The sequence below is a fragment of the Physcomitrium patens genome, chromosome 9 (genome assembly GCF_059467195.1).
Source record: "Physcomitrium patens ecotype Gransden chromosome 9, ASM5946719v1, whole genome shotgun sequence".
Lineage (NCBI taxonomy): Eukaryota > Viridiplantae > Streptophyta > Bryopsida > Funariales > Funariaceae > Physcomitrium > Physcomitrium patens.
The window spans coordinates 6,981,717-6,992,905 of NC_143418.1; the positions used below are offsets into that span (position 1 = coordinate 6,981,717).

An 11,189-nucleotide genomic window follows, 5' to 3' on the forward strand; every position below is an offset into this window, starting at 1 on the left:
TTAGATTTTCTTTTTTCTTTTTTTTTTTTTTTTTGAAAGGATTCAAGGTGAACTCACATTTTCTTGTGATTTTTGAAGTTCTATAAAGTCTTTGTTATATTAAAAAATAGATTATATTATTGGTACCAATGTTAAAATATGGAATTTTCTTACATTCAAATTTAGATATAAATCTAAATTTAGATTCTCTTTTATTTAATTTTTAATATATTTTAAATTTTGAGTTTATTTTATGCCTTAAAGCAATACTTTAGAATACTTGTGTTAAGTTTTCTTGCTAAATTAGATCTTTAATAGACTAACTTTGTGCTTTTATGTGATAAAGAAGCATAAGGTGCTTAAATAACATGTTATAGTACTAAGATTTGATTTGTTAGCATAGAAATGATTTAGAAGTAGTAAATCTAATTTAAAACATTTCTATAGTTCATAAGACAATAGGTATTTTCAAGATGAAAACTCTAGTTTATTTACAAATAAGACATTATAAGATTTTAAGATTGCAATATCTTCTTATTGATCTAAAAAGTTTTAGTTTTTTTTTACTATTATTATTTTTTTTTTTTAACAAAATCTTTGATAAAGCTTTCTTTTATATTTGGCTTCAAATAAAAGTGAAGGGAGGAGAGTCATTGAAAAGTCAAATTCTCTTAAATCATCTCTTGTAAAGGTTTAATGAAAGAATATAAGACTCTTTGCAATATTTATAAGAGCAAAAATCCTTCCAACATTCTTTGATAAAGAAGAAAGTTCTTTACAATCAAGATGGGAGAAGGTGATGATTTTATGGCTCATGTCAAGAAGATAAAAAGCTCTTGCAAATCAATTAATAATTATTAACAAGCCTTTAGATGATGGTGATATTATTATAACCTTATTCAAAAGTCTTTTTAAGTTTATTAATTAACTAATTATAGTATCAAAATTAATGAAGCTAAAAGAATTAATAATGGACTACATAATGGCAAAACTTGTCTATGAAATTATTAAGAAAAAAAAAATAAGCATCAAAGTGAAGATTGGGCTCTCTTTTTTAAAAAATACAAAAGTAGTTATTTTAATCAATGTAAGTATGTAAAAAATAATATAAGACTTTTCTTTATTTGTAAAAATTAAGACACATTGCACAAAATTGATATAAGTCCAAGAAAGAAGATAGAGAAAATACTAATTGTATACATAAAAAATATAAAGGTGATGATTTTATATTTATGGCAAGTAAATATACATTCACAGTTTATACATCTAAGTAGATTGTTGATTAAGGTTCAACCAAATACATGACTATATATAAGTTTACATTTATTAGCTATAAAAACATTCTACCAACAAGAGTTTTGATAGGAAATAATGGTGTGATACAAGTCATTAAAATTGGCTATATTAAAGAAGAGATTGTTATAGAAGGCCAAACTAAGAGGATCCAATTGAAGGATGTCTTGTATGTATCCAAGATAAATTTAATAAAAAATAAATAAATAAACAAATAAATACTTCTTTTTGTAAATAAATTTATTTTACATAATTATAAAGTTTAATTAAATATGAATAATTTTTTTGTGAAGACTCTGAGTAGAGATGATATTACTAAATACTTTAGAAATAAAAATCCTTACTTCATTAATTGTAAGAAAGTAAATAGAGTTGAATTAACAACATTTGTTGAATTTTCACATGATCAAGTTAAGTTTGATATTTGGCATTGACGCCTTAGTCATTTAAATGCCAAATGCATAAAAGAGCTCTAATCCATAGTAAGTAACTTAGTCAATCATGCAAAAATGCTATGTCACTTGCTTTTAAAGGTTGTATTCTAGGCAAATAACAAAAAGACTTATTTTGAAGTGGAGTTGCAACATGTGCAAGCAAGTTGTTGGAGATTGTGCATTTAGATATTTGTAGACCTATGAAGATACTATCAATAGAAGGAGTAAGGTACTTCATCACATTTATTAATGATATTATAAAGAATGTTTGAATCTTTATTTTTAAAGCTAAGAATGAATATTTGTCAAGGTTTTAAGAATTTAAAGTACTTATAAAAAAGCAATATGAATATGAAATTAAGGTATTGTATGTAAAAAATAAAAGTAAATACTTCTTAAAGTAATTGAATAATTTCTCGAAAATTAGAGGTAATGTAAGACAAACTAAAATTTATTACATTCTATAATAAAATGTAGTTGCTTAAAAAAAAAATTCAAATATTATAAAGATGATAAAAAAATATATTTTATATTCAATATCTTAGATATGAATTTTAAATTGAAGCAATAGTGAATAAAGTATATTCAAGGAATAAGTCTTCTACAAATGCACTTACATCAATGACTCTACAAAAAGCTTGAAATGAGGAAAAAACCTTATATTTTGCATATGAGAATTTTTAAATTTATTATTTATATAAAGATATTAAATTATAGAAGGTTCAAATTTGATGCAAAAGATACAAAATGCATCTCTTGTGAATATTATAAAGGTATCAAGGCATATATTATAATATATTTGAATACAATAAAAATCATTAAAGGTTACAATGTTAAAGTTTTGGAATATAAGAATGCTTGTAAGCATTTTGAAATGATGTAACAGTGTATTTGTAGATAAAACTTTAAATTCAATAAAAAAATAATAAGATGAAACTAATAAAGATGATAGAAGTGTATTTTAAGATAGAAAGCCAATAAAGATGAATAAAAATACCATTAATATTTTTAGAATTAATATTGAAGACAATCAAGGTATTGAAGATAATAATAATAAAGAGTATTAATATATGAGTGATAAAAGTCAATCTTTAAAAAAGAAGATGCATAGAAGAAAAAACAAAATATATTAATAAAAATATTCTTTAAATAAAAATATATATTTTAAATATATATATATTTATTTTTTTAAAATGATAGAAGAATTACATCTTTTCTTAAGTAAGTAAAGAACATATCAATGTTATATTTTTTGCTAATCTACTAAATATTTTTAATACAATGAAGTCTATGGATGCTATGAAATAAAAAAAAGGTAATAGAATAAGGATAAAAATCACTTATAGATAAGGCAACATAGGAATTGACTCAACTTCCATGAAATAAATTTTTAATTTATTATAAATAATTATTTAGAACTTAGAGAGAAGCAATAAAAAAATATTATGACATATTAAATAAGATTGATTATCAAAAGCTAATCACAAGTTGTTGGTGTTGATTTTAATGAGATATATATTCTTGTGGCTAAATTTACCACCAATAAAATCATTGTGACAATTAACGTAGTAATAGACTTAGAGATGTATCAAAGAGATGTAAAGATAGCTCTTCTAAATGGATAGTCTGTAGAAGACATCTACATAAATTAATTTTAAGATTTAATTTAATTTTTTAAAAATCAACACCTTATTTGAAATTTAAAGAAATCTTTGTATGGCCTCAAATAATCACCTATGGCATTGTATCAAAGTTTTGACAAATTATTTTATAAATGAAAGATTTATAAGAAGTAAGATTGATTATTCTATAAATATGATGTAATAAAAAGAATTCTTATTGATTGATATTCTTTATAATGATGATTTGATCATTTTGACTAATATCTTAATAATGATAGATTAGTTGAAGGCAAAATTCAAAAAAGAATTTGAAATGAATGATTTGGAAGAGCTCTACTTTTGCTTAAGAGTGGATTTTGTAAAAGATTGTAGTAAAAAAAACCATTACAATGAGCCAAAGCAAGCATATTGAAGAAGTATTGAAATAATTCAATGTAGAGGATTTTTAATCCATTGAAATATATTTGGAAGCAAATTTGAAGTTAATAAAATTTATAGATGAAGAATTTTCTAAAATTAAAGATTAAATGTATAGTGTTATATGTAAGGTAAGAGTAGAGTCACTTATGTATGCAATTGTTGGTATGATAATAAATCTTATATATGCAAAGAAAGTTGTAAATCAATACATGTCAAAGATTAGATCAATTCATTAGATAGCCATTAAAAAGATCATAATATATTTAAAAGGTACTTTGCACTCAAATTATGTCTTAGAGGTGATAATATTACTTTGCATGGTTATTGTCATTAAAATTGGATTGGTGATGTAAATAATAAAATATCGATAATAAGATATATGTTCTTTATTGCAAGGGAGTAATTTCATGGAATTACAAGAGACACACAATAATTATAAGGTCTATAATAGAAGAAAAGTACATAGTAGCAAGTTTAATATAATGAATGCAATTTGGCTAAGATAAATTTTTGAGGACATTAGACTTGTGCAATTAGAAGTAATTCCAATAGAAAGTAACAATCAAGGATTTCTTGCTTTTGCATAAAATCCAAAACATCATTTGAGAACCAAATTCATTAACATTCAATATCACTTCATAAAAGAGAAGATTGAAATAGAAGTGAATAATATAAAGTATTGTATAACAAAAGATACACTTATTGATTAGCAAACAAAAATAGTAGTAAAAAATAGACATCACATGTTATCAAAGACATTAATTTTGAAAGCCTTTTATCAATAGTAAAGATGAAATATTAAATTTAATAAAAATAAAAATGAGATAAATTACCATATATATGACATTTCGTCAAATAAATTACTAGCAATCAAAGAATTGACTCTTAAGATGTGAAAGGCTGTCTTATAGATCAACCACAAGGTTAAGTGCCAAGAGTCAAAGTCTAAAAGATAATGAATTTATAAGAGATTATTCAAAAGATATGTAGGAGTATGAAGTACATACTAAGATACATTCTTATGATATATAAGCTATCTAAGAACATATTAGATATATTCTTTGATGAATGTAAAAGTAAAGGAATAGAAGTTATTCATTAGGGCATCAACAACCACCTATAAGTAAAAAAAGTTGGAAGTGAGAGTAATCTTATTATATACTTTTATTTTTGTAAAACCTTATCAATGCTTAGTATCGAGACTTATAACTTCTCTTTCTTTAATAAATTTGATATATATTAAGTTGATCTTATTTCTTATAGTTAAAACAATAGATTGATGGAATGACTCAAATTACATGTTCTTTAATAAAAAAATTAAGAAAAATTAATATAATCATTGTTCATCTTTTTAGAATATTATATTCTTATATTTAGATATATTTAAAAGTAAATTAGAAATTTTATTTTTTTTATTGAAGAAATAATTATTAATATTAAAAAATGAGTATTTTTTTAATATTAAAACTTGTTTTATATTTAGCAACTTTGTATAATGGAAGATTTTGCTACAATTTATTTTTTAGAATTTTTAATTTAATATTATCAATTAACTATAATATAATTTTATGATATTATTGATATAATATTAATTTAAAATATTATCAATTGACTATTATTATTATTATACTATCTAAAGATGCTTATTTAGAGGGGTTTTTTTTTATTATACCATAAATTCAAAGAAACACCAAGTCAAAATATTATAATATGGTCCTTCCATTGTATCTATTACTATTGCAAACTTATGTCAGAAATTACATTAAATCACATTATTATCTTATAACAACCCAATCATCTATGTACAAAATTTATTTGAATAGATTGTCAAAAGAAAAAAATACTCTATCATGGTATTTCGATGGTTAGATTACGAATTCTTAGAATATACATAAATTCCTCTTAAACTTGATATAAACTAAAAACATAAGTTAGTAGAATTAACTTTATTGCAACATATATTAAAGCTAAGATAAAACTATATTGTTATCTTTTGTACTTTTACTTGAGTTGGAAGTTAATTCCTGCACAACGTTCTTCTATTGCATTTGGATGCAGTAGCTTTTTTTTTAAGTCAATTTCCTAATCATTTTTAAAACAAATAGATATAATCTTATCATATAAATTGTTGTTGTCTATTACAGATCCATTGCACAATGTATGTTATAATCAAAGAAAATCTAGTTAGAATTATAAAGACCAACTATGAATTTTTTTCTAAAACAAATAAAAGATTAGATTACTACTGTTATAAAATAATAATTATTAATAAAATTTATCATAAAATAAAAATATTTCAAAATTTGCACAAATTTGATTATTTATATGTGTGTGTGTGTATATATATATATATATATAGATGTTTTATAAAAACATGTATGTACACAATGTATTATAGCATAGTTTTAATTTAGAATAATTTACAGATCAACATCCTCAAGCATTTGTGCTTCTAAATTAAAACTTACTTTGATGTTTATGTTACAGTTAATGAATTTCTAGTATTATTGTTTAAACGATTTTCAGAATGTAAAGTTTTAAGAATGAAATCAAAAAAATTATGAAAATGTATTTCTATGTATTTATATATAATTAAAATAAATTAACTTTGATGATTTTAATAATATTTTTGAATCATCAATATTCAAGTTCAATATGTTAACATAAAAATTAAAAAATTACTTAAATTTTTCTGATAATAGTAAAATATTATAATTTATAAAATACATTAAATCACTATGATTGTGCCAAAACACAAGAAAACGTATAAGCCACAACTTAATCAAAATATAAAAAATAGTTTGACATGATTAAATGAGGCTTTAGTATTATTTTCAATTTTACACGTAATTAAAAAATGAAATTAAAAATTACTTAAGCTCCTAGTAATTAGAAATCTAATGTTTCAGATCTTTTAAACAAATAATGTTAAACTATTGTATAATTAATCATAAATTTCATAGAAGGGAAACTTCAATTCTCTACACTGACACATGATGGAATCAGCCACATTTCCATCAAGACAGAGGTAAAGTTTGATGGGCATATCAATACAGGATGGTTCACAAATGGATGAGCAGTTGTATTCTACATGAATGTTGATATATTTCAAAAACTGCTACACACTTTACTCTTTTGTTTTTGGAATATAAACTTCTTGCTTTTGGGCTTTATTAAAATGTATGCTTTTCTGAGGAATGAGTAACAATGACCCTATTTTTAGTTTTGGGATACACTTGAATAGAAAGTAGTTGAAATTCAATAACTTTTACGATGTTTTATATTTTGCATGGTGCATAATCTTAGAGCATTTGTGTAAATCAAATTTTATTTTGATACAAATAGGTTTTTTTACTTATACAAATGTTAGAGTGAGTTTCTTTTCTATTCTTTTCCTATGTTGTCTACTACAAGGAAATAAACAAAGTAAAAGGAATAAAAAAAAATCCTTACAAAATAACATAATAATGTACCAGGTTCATTTTTATTTTTTTGTATTTTTTTTGTATTTTTTTTTTGTTTTTTTGTTTTTGTTTTTGTTTTTGTTTTTTTGTTTTTTTTTTTGTGAAAAGAAGAGCCAGGGGTATTCTCTGATATCCCCTCAAGTAATTCATACTCCTACTTCTCTTGATTTGATTTTAAGTAAATCTATTTACATAGGCATCTACTAGAAATACAAACAGATTATGGAAACCGTTGTGTGAATGCTCAAAATATAATTAAAGTGGGAAGAAAAGAAAACAAAAGAAAACCCTTCTCATACCAAAGAAACTGTCTTATATGTTTGAGATGAATGCAAAGACAATGTCTTATAAATTGTATTCGAATATATTATTATTATTATTATTATTATTTCCTCTCTCTCTCTCTCTCTCTCTTCAAAGATATATTATTACTTGATATTTTATTGAAAAAAAATTATAGAAAAAGAACCCATGTTTCAAATTTTCATCTTTTCTAATTACACAACCGTAATGGGTTTACCTACTTATATACGTATGTGTACTGTTTTCCTCCATCAAGAACAGTATCTTCTTTTTCTTTTTTGTTTCCAAACTAATCATCATAAGTATTTTCTGTTCATGTGCTAATACATAATACATAGGCATAAATTTGAAACAGTTAGAAAAAATAATCGCAGAAGCTAAAGAGTTGTTTATTTGGAATAAAGACTACATATATTAAATCAGGTATTCTTCAATACAATGATTTTTTTATAATCATTTAGTCTTTTTTTAATTTGTGGAGTTTAAGCATTATAATATAGTTTTATTTTTTCCCCCTTTTATTTCCCTTTTTTTTCTCACTGTTTTGAAGTGACCCTGATCTGTTATGATCAATGTCCACAATCTGTTATGATCAATGGCCGCTGAACACTTCAACAAGCTAAGGTCATTAAGTTTGACTTTGCCACTTTGAAAAGTCATAGTAATATCATTTCAAAACATTATTTTAGATAAACACTTTGACAGTCATTGGGTGTTGATGGAGAATTGGAAGGACGAAAGCCATTTCTGCCTCGTATTCGACAGCCCAACACAGGCTAACCTCTAAGAATCAATCAAAAAATACCTTGGGAAGATAATAATAATCTTTCAGATCTTGAGGCGTATGGAAGAGCAATCATAAGTCTAGCTAAACTGATCGATACATAAGTAGTAATCAATCATGCCACAAAAAACAACTATCAACTAGTAGTAGGCTCCCATCTGAAACGAAAAACTAGTTTACTTCATACTCTACAATTAATTTCTTTTTGTAGAAGGAGGATGGCGTGTGAAACCCCCACCACTTCAAAGGGATAAACCAGATACTGAAATTCAATTCACAAAAACCTTCCACATTAAGACATTCAGTCTTCCAGAGAAAGATAGCTCCTCAAAAATAACCTCAACAAAACAAAGCCTTCAGAATTCTAGCTGTACATGCTTCAGTCTACTGAAGTACTAAGTCAGTCCGGTAAAATTGAAATATAAAGTAACTCTAAACAAGCTGGATTGAAGAGTCGACAACCAATGCCAGATGGTGTGCAAACTGGACTACGATACAAATCGGCAGTAGTAATCCTTTCCTACTACTAACAAAGCACTACCTCTTCATGTCTCGCTGAATACTCTCAAGCAAGTGCTCCATACGATGCCTCATGACGGGCTGTCCTTTGCCAGTGAACTTCCTAAATTTGTTCTGCGCCTCTTTACGTTCCTTTTTCGCCTTCTCTCGTGCTGCTTGTTGTTCTTCAAACAGTGCTTGCTTTTCCTTCCTCACTTCCTCTTCCTCTTGCTTCTTTTTCTCGTACTCTGACCTCAACCTTTCGAGCTGGGACGGAGGCTTCGGTCGGCGCCCTTTCCCAGACTTCTTTCCATGGCCGCCGACCTGGTCTTTTTCCTTGATCTCTTCATCTGTTTCAATTGAAGGATGCTCTCGTTCACTAGCTGATGAACTGCGTTTCTCTTTGTGTTCCTTGGTTATTGGCTCTGATACATCTTGGCCGGAAGTCTGTGGGCATACAGAATGAGATATGTAACTCAAGAATCAGCTCCAAAAAGCATCATTGAAATGGCATTACTACTTTGCGGTAGTTAATGGTCTTACTCTGATTGAGAGTAGAGTTCTAGATCTTAATTCATTATATTTGCAACAGTAAGCCAATCACCTCTGCGTCCATGTCGAGGGGGACGCGAGGTTTAAACTCATGTCCCTCTTCTGCCAAGTGCTTTAAAGTCTTCCGATACTTGTTTACTTTCTTAGAGTTCTGATACGCCTCTCTCTGTTTTCCTGCGAACATAGTAATTATACGAATTGTATCAATTAGGCCAGTGAAGTTCACACAAATTCCTTCAATGAAAAATGAGCATGTCAATCTCACGTTACCATACACAACAACTGTACAATAAACCCTCTTCACTAACCCCAACGGCTTACAAAAAGATACAGGAACACAAAAACTCAGAAGTTAAAAATAGGAAATCATCTGAAATGATACGTGATAAATATTCAGGGATGGCCGCGGTATTAAATACATCAAATCAGCAGTAACCAAGGATAGAATTACACAGATTATAGCAATACAAGGCAAGACACCACCCACAATGAAGCACTCGACGAAACCATGCAATGTCCAATCACTTAGGAAACGAGCTTACGAATTTGAGAGGCAGTAACAACGGGCTTCAATTTTTTGGCATCCACAAACGCTTCTAAACTCAAACCCTTTCCTCCGAGCCTCTGCTTCTTCTTGAATTCTGGGGCACGACCTGAGCCCCCTCCAGCGTCTCCCACGCCACCGCCTCTCTTCTTCATGTCTTACAACTCCACTCAACCTCACAGCCCTGAGTAACTCGCAAACCCTGTACCCGGAACCCGTGAAGAGGATCGAACTTGCTGCGAACTCACTCACTATACTAAATGTGAGACACTCAAAAATCACAATCAGTTGATGACAACACCACCGGGTCTTTCAACTGTAAAACCTAATTCGACGAACACTCACTCCAGGGCTTTGAATTGCAGTGGACCATGCGTGAATGAAATAAATTCATGAGCATTTAGGCCATGAACACTCACCCACGATTCCCACCGAAACAAACAAGTATCGTTTACCGCATGATCTCCAATTGAGCTCCGCGGCAAGGAAATCGGATCACAGCCGGTCTGGCTCCCTTCAGCAGACGACCTCGCATGCACATCCCCTAAACCCTAAAACCTGAATAGAGCTGAACTAAATAAACGTTGAAAATTTTGAAACCATGAAACAGTACATGAAAATATTGTGGAAAAAGAAAAAAGAAAAAAGAAAAACAACGTGCCCAGTTTTTAGTTCAATTATATTTTTTAATAGATGTGTTTGCTAGTTTGATGTTTCAGCTTGTGATAAATTTAATAAATAATTAGTGCATGAGATTTGAAACATAATTTGAATATCCACTTAAGCATTTGCATCATGGTTCAAAAATAATATAGCTAATAAGTACTAAATTGGAGTTTATACAGTATGATTATATAATTGATGTATTGGATTAATAATATTATACATATAAATATAAAATTTTAATTTCACTTTGTACTGAATAAAAATTCAAACACAAAACTTCACAATTACAAAGTAAGAATAATGACAAAAATTTTGAAGAATTTGTACAAATGTTCTGTTACTAGAATGCTGCTTCATACAGATTTTCTATCTTCATGAAAAGATTTCTTAAGTTCTTTTTTTGAGCTAATGAAAACAAAAATAAACCAATTGTATTTTGAAGCACAATGCCTTTCTTAATATATAGAGATGTTAGTTTTATATGTCGTGTCTTTAAGTTGTATATATATATATATATATATATATATATATTATTATGACATTGATATATTTTTAAAACTTGAATTGTTTTAAATGAGTACATCATAAAACATTGATTTTAAATGTATAACTTTAAAGCTCATGTATTTG

General features: G+C 27.1%; 1 protein-coding gene across 2 annotated transcripts; it reads right to left on the reverse strand.

The window, feature by feature from the left end:
- Window positions 1-8,621: 8,621 nt before the first annotated feature.
- LOC112286399 (uncharacterized) lies at window positions 8,622-10,443 on the reverse strand. 2 transcript variants are annotated; one of them, XM_024528258.3, is made up of 4 exons: window positions 10,313-10,443; window positions 9,892-10,144; window positions 9,402-9,523; window positions 8,622-9,244 (listed from the first exon to the last, which is right to left on the reverse strand). In XM_024528258.3, the coding sequence occupies exons 2-4, from the start codon at window positions 10,046-10,048 to the stop codon at window positions 8,837-8,839; spliced, it is 687 nt and encodes a 228-aa protein (XP_024384026.1). In that variant the 5' UTR covers window positions 10,049-10,144; window positions 10,313-10,443; the 3' UTR covers window positions 8,622-8,836. The 2 variants fall into 2 exon arrangements, with proteins under 2 accessions (XP_024384026.1, XP_024384029.1); XM_024528261.2 differs by having other exon boundaries at window positions 9,892-10,095; window positions 10,313-10,440.
- Window positions 10,444-11,189: the final 746 nt, after the last annotated feature.